We start from the raw sequence: 19224 nt of genomic DNA on the forward strand, positions 1-19224 counted from the left end.
CGCCCGCACTCAGAACTGGTAGGTGCTGTGCCAGAGGCTGGCAGGGGGCATGTAGATAATCGGAGGACCTAGCAGTAACTCGTCGTTTGCCCGTTGTTTGGAGGGCATCTCCGGGTAGAGCGTAGAGGGGGTCCTAACAGGGCATTGGCCTGTCGACCCTGATTCTTGCGTTTGTCTAACTTCCTCTCTCCTTCTTATTTCTTCATCTAGTTCCTTCGCTGCCAGTTGGGCTGCCTTTCGTAACTCTTTCCCTATTCTTGCTTCTTCTCTTTTCCTTCGTTGTTCTGCTTCTTTGCGCCACATGCCGATACTATCGAGCATGGTGGATGTTGCCTTATTTATTCTAACAGCTGCTTCTAGCGCTTTTATTTTATGTTCATCAAAGGAACCTATCAGTGGCCACTGACTTTCGGGGTCCTTTTTTGTATATTTATGCCATAACTTACTATAAGCTATAGCGACTTGTTTAATGAACATGTCCTTATTAGGGGTGCCTTCCAATGGAGCTGGATGGTTCATCTCTAATAAGCGGTCCGGGTTGTTCCAACTACCAATCAGTGGGGAGAAGACAGGCATGACAGATTACAACGGGGGACAAAGGTCCGCACTACCTATCTCTCACTGTTTGCAAAGACTAGACAGAATATGGCTATTCTACGTTATTTGCAAGCAGAGAACCTCAAAAGAACTATACTCCAAACAATCTATGTTCGGACAATCAATCAATGGGGAGAAAAATAGGTACCACAGATTACAATGGGGGACAAAAGTCCGCGTTACCTACCCTTCACTATCCGCAAAGGGAGATAGAATATTCCTATTCCTCCCCGTTTGCAGGCAGCGAATATCTCAAAGAGCGACAATGCAAATACTAGTATTTAAATCAATCAAACAATCAATCAATTCGTAATTCGTCGTGTGTCACGACCTTACCCGGACCGCATGGACAGTTTCTTGTCTTCCGCTTCCAGCGCCCGATCGTCCTCTACTCTCTGCTGCTACCGCGGCACTCCTGATGGTTCCCAGTCAGGACCGTAGATCACTCGGTAGAGGTCTGCTTGGAACCAGTGAAGTTCGGATGATCGGCTGTCAGACGAGGGTCTATCGGACAGGAGCTCTCCCGATCGTTGCAGTCGTTCACTCTGTCGTCGAGACCTCTCCCACTGGATCCACGTGTCACTGATGAGCCCCACACTTGGGACGCCAATTGAGGAAAGTCAGGAAAATGGTCAGGCGATTTAGTCGATGTTTCTTAAGTAATTTTGCCCGGCGTTAAACGCCTCTAATACCATACGAAGTTTATCAAATAAAGAGGCAGGCGCTGGAGACAGGAAGACAGGAAACAAGTTTTATTCCGACGGAGCAGAACACATCAGATCGGACAACAAGGTATCGTCTCGAGGTGCTCTCTTTAGCCTCTCTGAGGCCTGGCCTTTTATACACTGGTTTACGACATGTGACCATTCTTTATTACAATAAAGACATTGTGAAGTAATGAAAAATGACATCCCCGGTATCCCCCCAGTTCCGGCTCATTCCAACACGTGGCTACAGTAGAGGTCCTCACCCCCCCATACAATAGGAGGGGGCTATCACGCAGCCGAGTGTTTCGCCGATTCCTTTGGAATGTGTGCGCCTGATCGAATCTCAAGGGATGGGGAGGTCATGATCAATAGTAGCTCCTTTGAAGAGGGGCGAGTGCATACAGTAGTGGGCAATAAACTGTATCCTCAGGCCAAGGGATGACCAGCGGTCCGTGCAGACAATCGGGCTCAGAGGAAGGGGTCATCAAAGGAGGGGTATTCATGGAAGGAAAGGAGGTGTTGGTCAGGCGCGGGGTGTGATTCCCAGAGACAGTCATGCGGAAGAGGAGGGTTCATGACTTGTGCATGTGAGCGCGGGGGCAGCCAGGGTGCATGGGGGATGCTTGCAGGGTCAGGGAAGTGTGCTGATGATCGATCGTGAACAGGGAGACCATGGTACCTAAAATGGCTGTCGTGTATGTTCATACGTGAGTCTGAGGAATGGGCAAGATGGCGCAGATGATGTTCAGTTCACGAACTAAAATTCCACAACTGCCGCCCTGCAACAATGACTCAGTTTGTTCTAGTTTTAGTTGAGGGAGTTGGGTGACAGATGCTTCTTCTGAGACGGAAGTATAGGGTCGGTGGATGGGGATTGTTTTTTTGTTATTTTAGTTCCCTTAATTGCTCAAATGCTCTCACTTCTAGGTTCACATTTTACAGGTACATGCACTGTATGGTGTGGACCCCAAGGTGTAATCGGCCGTGATGGCCACCCTTTAGGTGGGGGGGGGGAGGAGGTGGTAGGTCCCTGTCTTCTAGTATTACCCAATAACTCTGCTCTGCTAACATATATGCCCTCACTGTCATGACATGTAATGTCAACTGGCTTCTAGACCAGATTAAACAGGGCAGTGATGCAGTTTGTGCACCCATACTCCCCAGCAATTTTGATGTTTCAGAAGACCCATCTTCAGGGCACTATGGATCCGTTCCTGGCCTGTAGGGGCTACGACTGGGTGTTCCATGCTGGATACTCTTGTGGCTCCAGTCCTGCACAAAACCTTGCCCTTGGTGGTCTCCTGGAATAAATATGGATGCAATGTAATCCTTGAGGGGTCTTTGGAGGGTGCCCTGTTTAATGTGATCTGTGTGCACATTCCATCTGCACTGACCCGTTCCACACTGGCAAGCCTTAGAGGGCTTTTATCAGCCCTGACACATGGGCTAACAATCACTGAGGGGGCTTTAGCGATATTATGACTGATCACAACTGGCAGGGGCAAGCCGTCAATTCGCAGAGGATGGGGAGGGGATTGTCCAACTGGATTTGTGGGGCTGGGACTTACTGATGTTTAAAGACTGACACCTATAGATCATATTTATAAAGGCGGTCACCATGGGCTGCTTCCCAGTAGAGATTGATATGGCTATGCTGGTGGTCTTGCCTAAACTGGGCTGCCTATTTGGCTACGCTGGTGGTCTTGCCTAAATTGGGCCGCCCCCCAGACTGGTGTACCTCACACGCCACATCTCCATCATTAACACGGAGGTCAAGACCTATGCTAAACTACTATCTAACAGACTCTCAAGAGTGCTGACCTATCTGGGGGAGGCGGTAGCGCTGATGCTTATCGTCTTTGAGAAGGCATTTGATACCCTACACTGGTCGTTCTCTGAGGAAATTCTTACCAAGATGCGACTAGGACCGCTGTTTTGGGTCTACACCAAAGTGCTGCATGCAACTTCTCAAGCCCAGATTCACATAAACGGAGTTGTCTCCCCCAGATTTCCCATCTGGAGGAGTAAAAGGCAGGACTGTCCCCCTTCCTGTTCGTGCTAGCCATAGAGCCTCCGGGGGCCTGGGTCCTCTGTGATGCGCAGGTGTGGGGCTTTGCCTGGGGGGTGGCAAAGGAGAATAGGATTCCTTTGTACGCGGATACCGTCCTTCTGTTCCTCTCGCGGCCCACCGAAGGAGGGGCTGGTTGATTTGCATCTTAACTACCTTCACTTTGCTTCCTGACTGAGGGTTAACTGAGACAAATTGCTCCTGGTGCCCCTAAGGGGGGACCAACAAGATGAGACCTGGCACCCAGGGATACCTTTACACTACCTTAGTGTCCTGTACTTGTACAGGACACTAAGCTCCCATGATAAATATATCATGGGAGCCGGAACTTACTTGCAGCCTCAGTCTTTGCCCCTTGCAGCACAGGGCCTGGGAGTATATGGCCCAGTGGAGAAAATTACCCCGTAACCTCATGGGTAGGATTGCCCTGTTTAAGATGATGACACTCCGTCGGTTGCTCTATGCGCTACAAAATGCCTCCCTTCAGATTCTGCAGACCTGGTATAACACGCTGGCGTCACCCGTGAAACAATTCTTATGGTCATTATTAGCCCCCCCGGGATGCATTTGACAAATGTGTCTGTGCTACCTACGAGGGGGGGCTTGCCATGGCAGACATTGCAGTGAACCAAAGACCAGGAGGTGGTAAGGAGGCAGACTAGTGCTATCTCTTTACTGAAATTAAAAAAGTGATTTTCCCTACCCGTGATTGCATAATTTTTAACTGTTTTTGCTTGTGGTTGTTACAGTTTAACAATTGAAGTTATTAACCTGCTCGTGATTCCATCATTTCTCATCTGTTTGTTTAGAAACTTGTGGTTTTTACGTGACTGTTTCATTTAACCTGTTGAATTGTGGGATTTGTAGTCCCAAATCTGTTGTCGTTTTTTTCACATTCACTGTGACAACCTATTTTTCCCTCCTAATTTCTCCCTTGCTCTGTGCTCAGACTTGTATGTTAAGCAATCCACCCCAGCTCCCATTTTGTTTTAACCAGTGAGCGAAAGCAGATCTCCCCTCGTTTTCCCCCTTAGCAACAGGGATATTCTACATCAGTGAGTGAACAAAGGTTGCTATGAGACAGCAGTAACCTGCTGTGAGCTGTTTCAGCTGTGTTTTTTTAGGGATTGCGCACTCGTTTTGTGGCTAGGAGAGTGAGTACAGTTTTATACAAACAGTATTGTGAGGGCAACGTTTATTAGGCCCTTACCTGTAGAAGTCCAAAGTATGGATTGAGTCTGTCTGTCTCCTAGGAGATTCTGATTAGAGGAGCAGCTTTCCAACTCCCTAGCCAGCAAACCTTACCTGAGGTCGCAGGGACCCTATGTAGTCTGCAATTGGATGGTACATGTGTTCACTGATTGGTGGGCTCCCCTTGGATTATGGTTAGAGTTCCTATTGGTTTGCTATTTGAGGGTGCTGATTTAGTTCCTGGGTCAGTGATTCTATTGATGTCGGGTTTAGGGTTAGTGATCTGATTGGTGGATAGGTTTAGGGTTTTGGATGGGTTCCTGGGGCTGGGATTTCTATTGGACACAGGGCTTAGGGTTTCCTGTGGGATTGGTTTCTGGAACTAGGGTTGAGACTAGGGTTATGGATAGGATTTCTAGTGGATATGGGACTTAGGTTTTCCTGTGTGATTGGTTGCTGGGAATAGGATTGAGACTGCGGTTGGGATTTAGGCTTTCTATTGGATGCCGGTTTAAGGTTTTATGCCTGATTGAGTGCTTGGACAGGGCTATGACTGGTTGTAAGGTTTTGGTCTCCTATTGGTTCTAGGGTTTAGGGCTTATGTTGTGATTGGTTAGGTTTAGGGCTAGGGTTCCCATTGGCTGAATGGATCACCTGATTAGTAGGGCTTTATAAGGCCAGGGTTCAAGGCGTCTCAGCCCATGTGTTGTGGCTAACGGCAGAGAGGACAAGGGTGAGTGGCTGTTCGAGACTGGTCCGGACTAGGGCCAGAAATGCTGCCCAAATTCATATACACCAGCACCCACCCTACACCACTCATATCCACAGCTAGATCAAAGTACTCACAACACATGTACTCTACTCATTTACTACAAGCTAACCCTTTACAAAATTTAAGTCTCAGCACCCACTACAGAACCACACCTATACACCTTTCTATCCCAGGTACCACAGATTTTCATCACCACCTACAAACAGTAAAGAACTCTATCCTATACCACTAGCCAATCCACTCATGACTAACACAACCCAATTCCACACCACACTGAACTATGAAATGAAATGAAATTAAAAGAAACTTGATTAAGCGCTCTGTGGCCAAGCGGCTTCCTGGCGCTGGGGGGGGGGGGGGGGGGGGGACGGATTCTACACTGCAACCGGGGAACTAGCCGGGGAAGGCCTGGAGAAAAAGAAAAGTTTTTAATGCTTTACGGAAAGAAGGGTAGGTAGGGATCGATCGGATGGATAATGGAAGACTATTCCAAAGCTGGGGGGCCAACACCGAGAAACGAGTACCGCCGATTCGGGCTTTGCGGTAGCGGGGGACTTGAAGAAGGAGTTGAGAAGATGAACGAAGAGTGCGAGCTGGAGTGTAGGGGGTGATCAGAGAAACAATAAAAAGAGGGGCGGAATGGGTGTAGGCTAAAAAGGCTAAGCATGCTAATTTGAAAGAAGAACGAAAGCGTACAGGAAGCCAGTGAAGGGACTTGAGAACGGGTGTGATGTGAGAGAATTTGGGGAGGTGAAAGATGAGCCGGGCGGCTTGATTTTGGATGGCCTGAAGCCGGCGCATTTCAACGGCAGGGATACCGGCATAGAGGCCGTTCCCGTAATCAAGGCGGGAAGTGATGAGGGCCGTGATGATGGATTTGAGGGCGTCGGTGGAAAAGAAACGGGAGATTTTGCGGATGAGACGGAGGGATAGAAAACAAGATGAGATTACGGAGCTAACTTGGGAGTGCATGGAGAGGTCATTGCTGACCTTGATACCTAGAGTGCGAACAGAAGGGACTGGGAGAGGGGGGGTACCAAGAGAAAGGGGCCAGTGAGTTGGGGACCAGGGATTAGAGGGACCACCAGTGAGGACAAGCTCCGTCTTGTCAGGATTCAACTTAAGGTGGTTCGTGATCATCCAATCCGAAATAAAGACTAAAGTGGAACTAAAAAAGGAGGAAGAGTCAGGAGTAGAGAGATCAAAGATGAGCTGGAGGTCGTCAGCGTAGTTGTACACGGAGACCCTCAGCTCGCGGAGAGAAAAGATGAGAGGGTAGATATAAAGATTAAAGAGAAGAGGGGAGAGGGAAGAACCTTGGGGAACCCCACACACAAGAGGGCGGGGGGGGGGGCGGAAAAGCCAGCAAGCTGGACTGCCTGGGACCTATCCTGGAGAAAGGACTTCAGCCAGGAGAGTGCTACACCCCTAATGCCGGCTGCGCTGACACGGTCGAGAGGAATGGCATGGTCAACCGTGTCAAACGCAGCCGACAGGTCGAGGAGCACCAGCGCCTGGGGGAGATTGGAATCCGCCTTTCCCTTAAGCTCGTCCAAGACAGCGGTGACAACAGTCTCGGTGGAGTGGCCCGGGCGGAAACCCGCTTGATGGGAGGCTAAGAGGCCATGCTTCTCAATATGTGAGGACAGGCAAGATGTAACGTGGCTTTCCACGATTTTCCCCAAATAGGGAAGAAGAGAAATGGGCCTGAAATTGGAGGGAGAGGAAGGGTCCAAGCCAGGTTTTTTTATTATAGGGAGAACAGTGGCGGTTTTGAAGGAGGAGGGAACAGATCCAAGGGCCAGGGACGAATTGAGGAGTGTAAGCGGGGGTCCAGGACAGTGAGCAAAGAGGGTTTGAAGAATCCGAGCCGGAGCGCAATCAGCTGGTGAGCCCGACTTGACCTTAACAAGCAGAGCGGAAAATTGTGCAGCAGAGATTGGGGGGAAGTGATCTAACAAAAGAGGCGGCGGGGGGAGAAGGGGGATGATCTGGGTTTGAGAGACTGCAGGAATGTTAGCTTTAATGATAGTGATCTTATCGATAAAGTAATTGTTGAGTGAGAGACAAAACGGTAGGGATGGGGCAAAATTAATATTAGTGCGATCAGATGTGGTAAGTTGTTTTACAAGTGAAAAGATCTCTCGAGGTTTGTTTGAAGAACGGACAACTTTTTCAGAGAAGTAATCTGTTTTTGCCAAGATAATGGCTTTTTTGTAACTATTAAGCAGTGATTTGTATTTGGTTCGGAGGAGGGGACAGTAGTTGCGCCTCCAATGACGCTCCGATCGCCTAAGGTTGAGTTTAAGCTCTTTGAGTTCACTAGTGAACCATCTGTGGGCCTCATGGGGCCGCACAGATTTGATGTTTTTAAGAGGGGCGACGAGGTCACAGGAGGAAGAAAGCCAGGCACGAACAGCGTCGGCTTGAGCTTCAAGAGGGAGATCCGTCATGTCGGGTACTGTGGAAGCCAGAGAAGATGAGAGAAGAGAAAGATCTGTCTGGTTCCAGCAGCGGGCTGTCAGATTTTTGGAGAGAGGGGTTTTTGCATAAGAAGGGAGGGGAATATTAAAGGAGATTAAAAAGTGATCCGACCAGAGACAAGGAAGGGTGGAAAGAACGGAAAGGGGGCGACGCAGAGACCAAATTTGGTCCAAGGTGTGACCCTTAACGTGAGTGGAGGAAAAGATGTGAGGAATAAAGTTTAGTGACTGGAGAGTCGTAGAGAAGTCTTTGGAAGCTAGACTTTCTCTAGGATCATCGGGCCAGTAATTAAAGTCCCCTAGTAGGACAACTGACGAGTTGTTGACTGCCAAGGTGGCCAGGATGTCTTGTAATAGGGGAACAAATTGAGGCATGGGCAGAGGGGGCCGGTAAACAAGGACAAAAGTGAGGGGGTCGATAAGGTTGGTGGACCGAGCGACCAGAAAATCCACGTTGGATATTGGAGAGTGATCGAGAAGCTGAAATTTCAGCGTGGATCTGATAATCATTGCCACGCCGCCGCCGGCTTTTCCGACCGGGCGGTCCATGCGGAGGGCATAATGTGTGTCAGGAAGAATAGCTAGAAGGTCAGGGAGTGAATCAATAGAAAACCAGGTCTCCGTGAGGAAGAGATAGTCGGGACAGTCTGAGGATAGCAGGTTGAAAAGTTCAATTTGGTGCTTAACTGCTGACCGGGTGTTTAGCAGTAGAGCGGAAGCTACGGGGAGTGACGGAGTGAGAGAGGGGTTACCTGATGAACCGCGGGGGGGGGAGGTGGGGGGAAAAGAAAATGGGAGTGAAGATAGACAAGGAGGCGCAGAAATACCGAGTGAATCAAGGCGTGAGGCTACCGAAGGAGGGACGGAAATAGGAACCATAAGTGCGGATAATTGTGCGGAGGTGTATGACACAGGTCGGGCAGGGTCTGTGGCCCCTGGTCCCGGACGGTCGCGGACGGGCGCAGACGGGCTTGCCTTAGGCGCGTCCGCTGCGCGTACGGTGGAAGCACATGATTTGTAGGGCCGCTTAGGGGCGTGGCCAGGAAGAGTGGGCGTGGCCGGGGGAGCGGCCGCTGAAGGCGGCGAACGGGTAGTCCTATGGCCACTGCAGCGTTAACCTCGGCTGCGCGGGAAGGGCTGAGGCAAGGGAGAAGTCCCTGGATGCGGGGTAGGGTAAGTTGAAAAAGCGCTAAGCGAGCGCTGCGCAAAATAAGTATTTTTAGGTCTCGGCTAGAAGCGAGCGAAGCTCGCTCTCGCCAGAGACCTTATTGTTAACGGCTCAGCTTCCCAGGAGGACAGCACTGGCCGCGCGCGCCGATTTGTTAAGGCCACGCGCACGAGAACGCGCTCGCGGCCAGGTGCTGTCCTCCTCGAAAGCTGCCTCCCTTCCCCGTGCAGGGCGGGCCGCCGCGCTGCCTGCGGCGACCCGGAAGCATTGCCGGCCAAACCGGAAGTAGGTGCTGTTGTTGCTTGTTATATTTGCCTCCTTCTCGTTTTACCCTGCGCTCTCGTATATTTCTGATTTCTGCCTCCCCCTTTGCTCCTACACACCTTCCTTACGCACCTCTCTGTCTAACCGCCTCTCGCTCACTCTTTCTTTCCCCTTCTCTCTGTCACCTTCTGCCTCTTACTCTCCCTGCCTCGATCTTTATCCCCGTTGTGGTCTCTGAGACTGCCACGCCGTCGTCTCCCCTCCCATCCTCCCTGGCTCGGTTTCTTATCTGTTTTCCATTTGTCATTTTCTTTCCTTCCCCGCCCCGCGCTCCTCGACTTTACGCTCCTCCACTCTTCTCCCGTCGCCTCGCCACTTTCTTTTTGTCGAACCTTTCTCTCCCTTTCCTCCTGCTCGTCGCTTCTTTCCAATCATGTCTCGCTCTTCATTCTCCCCTCACTCCCTCCCTCTCCACCCTCTTCCTCGCTCTTTGCTCTCCTCTCTCCCGTGAGAGGGCAGGTGCAGGGGTGGGAGTCAGGGGCAGGCGTCTTTAGCACATTAACCTTTTCCGGGCTGTGCACAGGGGTCCAGACACATTACAAATGGTCAGCTTTAATCATGATGTCAGCTCATTAACCCGCTGAGACCCCTCACTGCAAAACCATTTCAGAGCCGGTCCTTCACCGCCCGGCTCGGCTGCGCCTACAGCCCTGCCTGTCCGAACAGACCCGCCTGTCCAAGTCGACCTGCTTGCCCCCAGCCCTGCCTGCCCGCGTGCCTCGCAGTCCTGCCTCTGCCGTCAACCCTGTCCGTGCCTTCATGTCTGCCTGTCCATATAGACCTGATTGTTCCCAGCCATGCCTGCCCCGGACGTCCACCCAGCCCCTGCCTTCAGCTGTGCCTGTGTCTTCATCTCTGCCTGTCCCATCGCTCCCCGCCTGTTTACCCAGCCCTGCCTGTTCCTTCAGCCCTCCCTGTCCTAACCACATCTGCCTGCCCGCAGCCCTCTAGCGCAGCCCTGCCTGCCTGTCTCACACACCCCCCCGTCCACCCTGGCCACAGTGCTGCTTCCTCCGCCTGTGTTTTCATACCTGCTGTCCACCCAGAAAGAACTGACTGTCTCCTGCTATGTCTTTCCACCAGTCCTGCCTGTCCCCCAACCTTGCCTGTGCTCCATGGCCACCTGTCCTCGGACTTGGCTGTTTAGCACCACCTGCTGGTTCTCTATTACTGATTGAACGTCAGACATCAGTACACACCTTCATGCACCAGGTCTGTGGTTACCATGCTCTGCTTGTCTCCGTGGTACTAGGCATCCACAGGCCTGCCAACGCCCCCCATCACCTGCCCCCACCATCACCAGCCCACCCAGTCTTGCCTGAGTTCATGTCCTCCAGCGCTGCCTGTACCTCAGCACCACACGCCCCACAGACCTCCTTCTCCCTAGCTCTGCCTGTCCCCTCTCCCGCACACACCACTATTGTATTAATCTTTGTATTTGTATTTGTATCTCTCACAGCAACACAATATAACTATAACAGTAACTATCTCTCACTCTAACACAATACTCAAAATTCAATCTCTATCTCACTCTCACTCAATCTATCAGTACATCACTATGTATTTCGGTATCACTCCCTCACTATATCACCACACACTCTCAAAAAATAACTACATCTCTCTCACTAACTCACAAATTCACTCTCTTTCTAAATTACTAATTTACTCACTCACTACATCACTCTCAAATACACTAAGTCACTAACACGCTCTCTTTCACTACCTCACTATCTAACAAAGTTTCCTAGTAGGTTTGTCCCATCAAATGACCATGCCATTTATTTATGATTTAAAGAAATGTAATGAGTAATGCCAATAACTCTACCTTTAATGCTGCCGAGACCATTGCATTGTAAATGCTTGTTAAAAATCAGGGCTTGGCTGTAACTCCCGCGGAAGGCAGGGGAGGAATCCGAGTGATGTGAGCTCGTAGTCAGCTCCTTGTTAAGGACCCAGGTGGGCGTGGTCAGGAAGAGTGGGCGTGGCCGGGGGAGCGGCCGCTGAAGGCGGCGAACGGGTAGTCCTATGGCCGCTGCAGCGTTAACCTCGGCTGCGCGGGAAGGGCTGAGGCAAGGGAGAAGTCCCTGGATGCGGGGTAGGGTAAGTTAAAAAAGCGCTAAGCGAGCGCTGCGCTAAATAAGTATTTTTAAAAATCAGGGCTTGGCTGTAACTCCCGCGGAAGGCAGGGAAGGAATCCGAGTGATGTGAGCTCGTAGTCAGCTCCTTGTTAAGGACCCAGGTGGACGTGGCCAGGAAGAGTAGGCGTGGCCGGGGGAGCGGCCGCTGAAGGCGGCGAACGGGTAGTCCTATGGCCGCTGCAGCGTTAACCTCGGCTGCGCGGGAAGGGCTGAGGCAAGGGAGAAGTCCCTGGATGCGGGGTAGGGTAAGTTAAAAAAGCGCTAAGCGAGCGCTGCGCTAAATAAGTATTTTTAAAAATCAGGGCTTGGCTGTAACTCCCGCGGAAGGCAGGGGAGGAATCCGAGTGATGTGAGCTCGTAGTCAGCTCCTTGTTAAGGACCCAGGTGGGCATGGCCAGGAAGAGTGGGCGTGGCCGGGGGAGCGGCCGCTGAAGGCGGCGAACGGGTAGTCCTATGGCCGCTGCAGCGTTAACCTCGGCTGCGCGGGAAGGGCTGAGGCAAGGGAGAAGTCCCCACTGGATACACACTCCTTACTCTAACTACTCTAATTACTCCTAACAACTTCTTTTTGTCACTAACAAACCTATACTCCGCCTTCCATCATTTCTCCAACCAACATGCTCCTCTTTTTTCGTACACAATAAGACAACCACACAACATTTACCCTCCAGTACACCACACATATTACCTCTTGAAGCAAAAAAGTCTAGGACAAACTCACAACTCAACTTCATCCCCTCTTACACACAACATAGCACTCTACTCACAAACACATCACCACCCCCTTTCACCCGCAAACAATACTATACAATCATCACATAAAACAATTAAATCCGCATCTCCTTTCACAACTCCTCAAAAACAAAACATCTCACGCACACCAGCTAATCAAAATATCCCAAGCACCAGACCTCATAATACTTACCATCACAAACTACAAACATACACCCACCTTTCAAATTACACAAATGAACAAACTCCAATACCAAACTTTCGCTCTTCCACAACACCAACACTTATACAATATCATAGCAACTCTTTCAACTGCCTTTCATCTACTGGACAATTTAGAACCTTACTACATGACCCACATGCTGCACCGCCACCCTTAGCTCACACACCTTCCGCCCTAAATAGACGCAAACAAAATAAGCAATGTGCCACACCTCACAATTCTGCTTCTCCATATCTACTGCACAATAAGGTTACACTCCAAAAACAACACAGCACACCAACTCACACTCAAACACCATCTCCACCACCAACGCAGGCAAACCCAACAAAATGCCTTCTTAGCCCGCAAGATGAAGAACACGATACAGAAAAGCAACTCTATTTCTATCCTCCTGTACCTGATACCAACACTAAGGACACACCAGCTGAAAGTCCACAAAATACTGCTCACTACTCTCCAAAACAAAAGTCCCACTATCTCCAAAGCCCATTCTCTAAACTGTCTACTAATAAATGATTGATTGCTCTCTAAGAACAAACATCATATCCACGACCATCTCACTGACACAAACCAGACATACGGTTCATAAGTGAATGATGGTTGGTAAATCATATGGCTCCAGTCCTGCTTGAAGCCGTTCCTCTAGGCTATCAAACAATCACCCAAAATAGTATGGACAAAACAGGAGGTGGCCTATCTGTTGTGTTCAGGCAAACATACATATTACTAAAGTTGACAAAATCCCCATAAAAGATTGTGATGCCCTTTCCACCAGATGCACCAGTCCTGTAACTTCCTGCTCATTTACAGACCTTTCAAACAATGACTCCGGTCACATGGTCAGACTCACATTTGCTTGCCTTTCAACATAAAACAACACTAAGTGACGCACCAAAAACTACCTTATGTGCATCCACCTATCGGCCTTGGACAAACCTCAATTTGGAACACTTAGAAACACAACCAACATCCAGTTGAGCTCTAGAAACAATACATTCTGTTAACAAAACTATATGAGTGGCTACAGGAAGCTTTTAATATCCTGATTCCACTCAAAACCACACAATAGACCACAAGAAAACAAGCACTTCGGAGAAATGCAGAGATGAAAGAGATGAAACAACAAATTAGAAATCTGCAACATGCCTGGCTCAAAACAAACGCTACAAAGACAAATTCGCCTTCGGAAAATTAACAGATTGTGCAAGTCAGCTATGAAAAAAACTAAGAAAAAATATTATTCAGACAGAATTCAAAATTCTAAATGTACAAATAAAGAACTCTATAAAATTCTCAATGAATTTCGTAAACCAAATTGCCTTGAAGCAGCTCATCCCGTTATTCAAGAGTTCACAGACAGACTGGAAAACCTTTACTCGGACAAAGCAAACACGTTGGACTCGTACTTAAAACAGAGACAAAGCATCAGCACTAACCCTTTTACAAAGCTATAATCCAAGAATACTCTAACCCAGCGCCTCCGTTCCTTCCAACACATTTCACACAATGAATTTATGGACCTGGTCAAAACAAGCAGCCCTGATGGCAGCCTCTCTGACCTGTGTCCACGGCAAACCTTCAAGACAATTCTTCTAACAACCTCTGCTACCACTCCAGTAAGGAGAATCACCCAACAACTCCTTAAATACCAGAATATTTCCAGAAGAACAAAAAAAATTCATACATATGCCCATTACTGAAGAAAACAAACTTGGACCCACTGAACCCTGAGAACTACAGACTGATTTAAAATAAACCTTTGCTGGGCAAACTGATAGAAAGAGCAGCTTTCGCACAGATGTCACAATTCCTTGAAGAGAATTCCGTACTTTCAGACTTCCAAATGGAATTCCTTCCAGGAAGAGGCTCAGAATCTGCCCTCCTTGCCATCTGGGATGACCTGAAGAGCACAGTTGACTGCAACAGGGTTGCTGCGCTACTTCTCTTGGACCTCTCGGCTGCCTTTGACACGGTTGATCATGACATTCTGCTACATATACGAAGCCGGCATTGAGGGGACTTCTCTAGACTCGATTGCGTCCTACCTTCTTAACAGAACTAATGTCATCCATACCCCACCTTTCTCGTTCAAACCGTACTTTACAAAAGCAGGGGTCCCTCAAGGATCTATTATCTCGCCTACATAAAGTCATTACCGCTCTCAATATATCCTCTAGCTCGACTGTGACTCATTTCAAACCTCTTTCCAATACTTTTTCCAATGCACTACCCTATTTCTCACCCTATACATCTAATAATATATCCATTACCTCCATCCTGTCATTCATCTCAAACCCCATACCACTACTATGATCCCCAAAAATAACCCTTTCAAGACTTTTCCCTACTCCACCCCTCCTTGCATCATCCCATGCCTCTTTTTACTATTCCGATCCTCCAAAACAGGCTTTTTCTAAACCCTTCCTCTGATTCTTCTCCTCCACCTCCCTTTTACCCATCCCCTTCCACCTCCCTTTTACTCATCCCAAGCTCCTCCTACTCCTATGAGCTCTATAACAAAAAAATTATTTCTAAATCCTTCCTTTCTATCCCTCCACTATCCTTTTCAATCTAAATAATAGACTAATATGTCCACCACTCAAATTAATTTGATGTTTCACTATACTATTTCACCACTAATCCTTTATGGGTTCCTTAGTAGCGTGCTACTCACCGAAAAAGCACTTCAACACCTCATCAGGGGTAGCGAGCGCTATATAAATGCAAACCTTTTTACCTCTTCTACCCCTTTGCTATCCTTCTCAATCCAAATAACTGACTAACGTATCCACCGCTCAAATTACTTTCATATTTTCACTTTACTAATTCACCACTAATACTTTATGGGTTCCGGAGTAGCGTGCTACTCACCGAAAAAGCTATTTGGTGCCTCATCGGGGGTATTAAGCGCTACTTAAATGCAATTACAATACTATATTGCAAGCTACTGAAGATTTCTGTAGCCATACTGAGAAACGAGACCGAAGGCCAAGTTCTTTGTGAATTTGTAGAGCAATAGGTTACTTACAATATGTTTGCAGTGTAGAGAAATAAATATTTTATACTGAAATTGGTTTTAAAATGTATATTTAGCAGTTTGATATGTTCTTTTCAAAAGCAACTGCAGTTCAGAATGTATGGTAGCATGCAGATGCATTCCCTTTTTCTTGTAATAACTCCAGCTTTGTAATAAACGTGCCATCACGAATGTCTCCTTATAAGCTAATACCTATACGTTTTCAGGCAAAAATTCAGAAGAGCGGAAAGTCCAGTTAACCCTTTCATTGATAAAAGATCAGTTGTGTTGTTTTCATTTTTTTAATGCCCATGCTGCTCGGAAAGCGCTTCAAAGAAGAGAGGCACAGGATAAGATGGAATAGGCGCATTAAGGGAGCAAGGTGGGTATAGCTGACATGGGAAAATAGGATTTTATGTGATGTAATTTTAGTTGCTCATATAGCCCGTAAGTACTCTTAAGCAATTTCAGAGCACTAAGTAGGAATATAAGTTGGAAGAAAGGACCCAGAAGGAGAATGAAAGCTTACATTGACATCTGATTTAACGGCTGAGAGAGGGACCAGAGCTTGTAGTAAAAGTTAGTCTTAAACTAAGCCTTCATGTTATTTCATTTGTAGGGGAGACAGGCAAATACAGGTCTTTGGTTGTGCAGATTAAATGAGCTCTGATGTAGGGGTTGAGTGCCGAAACAAAAGTAGAAGAACAGAAGATTTCCTTATAGTAAGTTATGATCAAAGCATAGGGAGTGACTGGACGATTCGGTCTTTGAGTGAGATCTGGTGGACCCCCCACGAGGGTAAGACTAGGTCTAGGTATTTTCTGGTGGGAATATGAAGACAGACTTCTGGAAACAAAAGGGAAGTTATGATCTTAATATTAGCATATATTTAGTCATTAGCATTCCTACCTATGAGATACCAATTGTGGAATTAGACTTTATATCCACAAACATTAACTATCATTAACCCAAGAAGCCTGCTGCATTATGTGTTAAGACTAAATCCTTTAAGCTCTGAGATGGCAACATGTATCGATGGAGTGCAGCCCGAAGACTGACTTACCACAGGATGCTTGGTTCTGGTGAGAGTGCAGTGACATTATGGTCTCAGATGGGGCCTGCAGTGGGACATCATTTGGGAGTCATGCTTGATCATCTCAATGGAAAATTCTTCTAAGAACAGACCTTCTGAGGCTCATGCAAAAAGCCCTACCTATTGTAATGTTTTACCTCGCAATCCCAGAATCACCCACACAAACCTCAAACCAACTTCAATATATTTAACCTCTACCGCGCTAGCGGGTTTTCCCGCTGTGCGCTGAAATTTGAAAATCGCGCGTAACATTACAAAGCCAGCTCGTCATGCGCGTAGCGCAGGTAACGCCCATGACGAGCTGGCTTTGTCATCAGCGCTGAAGGGGTTAAGCAATGCTACAGTGTAGTTTGTGTAGGGAACTAGTATATGTTCATCCAATTTATTAAAGCATCCGCCAGTAAAACTGTTCTTCGTTACATATTTTCTACCAATGACAATCAACTTTGTTAGGCATCTGGTAGCAAACCTTTCAAGTTTCATTCTCAAGAATAATCTGTCAAGTTTCTGAAACCTTATTTTACAAATGCTTGTCATCGGTTTGTCCCTTAGAATGTATCGTAATAACAGTCTGTTCTTGTTTTCAGTTTCCTGATCTGTCACAAGAGTGCGGCTCCCCGTTCGTCTTCGTTTGCACCAATCCCAAGGAGCTGCTTGTCAAGTTTCCAATGAAAGGGAAGCATAAAATCTGTAAGTGATCTCTTCTAAGGAGTAGTAACGATGGGGCAAAGGAGGGCACACATTGAAGCACACCACAACTGTGACCCTAAATTTGAATTGATAGTATTTGTTGGTGTACATTATATTGAAATAATTTATAAACGCATTTTCCCAAGAAGCCAAAAAGCACAGAATATGTGGTTTTGACAGCAGATTTGCAGCTGAGCACTTAAACCACATAACTCAAGGGGCACAGAAAATATACTGTTTGTAAAAATCTCTTTTGATACACAAGTTTGCAACATGTTACACTTTATCTTAAAATTGTTCTTCATATCTGTTTTGGGTGGGGACGAAGTGGACCTATTGGGCTCAGGTGGGACGGACCGTGCCTCCCCCCCCTTATAGGGTCTTTTCTTTCTTGAAACGTTTCTGGGGCGACAGGCACTCTGCAAAGTTTTTCATGGGCAGTTCTAAGCCCATGGGGCAGGGCAGCGGGATGGGGGGATGTTGAGGTGTTTTTTTATTTTTTTGGGTTGTAATTTTGATTTCATCAGCGGTGTTTATGAATACACTGGTTTGGGGGAGCAACCTTACATTGTGGGATTTTTAGTATGCTTAGCGATGGCATCGGTCGGGGACAGTGTGGTTAAACTGATGAGTTGGAATGTCAATGGGTTGGCGAATAAGATTAGGGGTAGTGCTGTTCTTTAGTGCATTAAGCGCCAGGCACCTGGCATCGTCCTACTGCAGGAAACCCATACGATCGGAAGTACATGTAAAGCGCTGCATAGAGGGGGCTATGTCTTACTGGTGCACTCAGGTTTCACTACGGACTCCAGGGGTGTTGGCATACTGATGGGAAAATCCTTTCCCTTTGTAGTGCAGGATACCTGGTCAGATGCGAAAGGACGCTATGTCGGTGTCTCGGGCACATGGGAGGGCCATCCTGTCACCTTCCTTTCGATTTATGTCCCCCCCCCCGGGCCTACAGGCCACCACATTTAGGGACTTGGGTACGCTGCTGTTGGAAATCCCCTAGGGCCTCTTGGTACTGGGAGGGGACTGTAATTCGGTGGTCTCTGGGGGTCTGGACCAGCACCCTTCGCGTGATCTCCTCCGCTCACATAGCTGGCTGCCTGAATTTTTAGACTCCATGGGGTTGGTGGATGGGTGGAGGGTTTTTCATCCTGACACCACTCAGTATACTTTTCACTCAGGGGCCCAGGGGAGTCTATCCAGAATTGACTACTTTCTTTTACCCGCGTCCCAAATCTCCCATATCCAGGAGATAAAACACCTTGCCAGAGGTATTTGAAATCACTCGCCGGTTTGGCTTCAGTTGACGCTTGGATTCGAACAGGTGAGACATGTGGCCCCCATCAATCCATGGTATCTGCGCGATCCCCATGCCCGACGGGAGCTCCTTAAGGCCATTGAGAATTACTTAAACGAGAATGAGGGCTCGGTTGAGTCCCCCAGGTGCTTTGCTTGGCATTCAAGACAGTGATACGGGGACAGGCCCTCTCTTTGATCTCACGGAAGAAGGTCAGAGTTGGTAGCATTGGAGGCAGAGGTGGGGAGGTTGGAGGCAGATTTGGAAATGTCCGTCACACCCGACAAACTCCATCTTCTCAATCTCAAACAACAGGAATACAGGACGCTAGCGACGGACCAGGCAAGGACCATAGGCAGAGAAGTTCAGGGATGAGTGTATAAGATGGGCGATAAGGCCGGGAAACTTTTGGCCTGGTTGGACAAGAGGGAGTGGTCAAGTAGACTAGTTCCGGAACTTCGAAGTCCTGAGGGTGATTCCCTGTCAGACCCGCAAGCTATTGCGGACTCCTTTGCAGCCCACTTTCCGGCTGTCTACACCTCGGTTGCTCCATACCCGGTAGAGGACTCCCGCCAGCTGATTACTGATATTACCTTACCTAAACTGTCGGAGGTCGAACGTGACCTCATGGACAGCGACATATCAAACCAGGAGGTTGCGGCAGCAATCCGCTCGCTTAAGCGGGGCAAAGCCTCGGGCCCCAACGGGTTACCAAT

The 19224-nt window shown here is 48.2% G+C and overlaps 1 protein-coding gene across 1 annotated transcript in view; it reads left to right on the plus strand.

The window, feature by feature from the left end:
* Nucleotides 1–19224, plus strand: part of TRIP4 (thyroid hormone receptor interactor 4) — a 624053-nt gene that overhangs the window by 555845 nt on the left and 48984 nt on the right. Inside the window, exon 12 of the mRNA XM_078685000.1 lies at nucleotides 17100–17202. Coding sequence (XP_078541126.1) covers nucleotides 17100–17202 — 103 coding nt within the window. The remainder of the gene's footprint in view (nucleotides 1–17099; nucleotides 17203–19224) is intronic.

This window comes from Lissotriton helveticus, chromosome 3_2, assembly GCF_964261635.1.
Source record: "Lissotriton helveticus chromosome 3_2, aLisHel1.1, whole genome shotgun sequence".
NCBI lineage: Eukaryota > Metazoa > Chordata > Amphibia > Caudata > Salamandridae > Lissotriton > Lissotriton helveticus.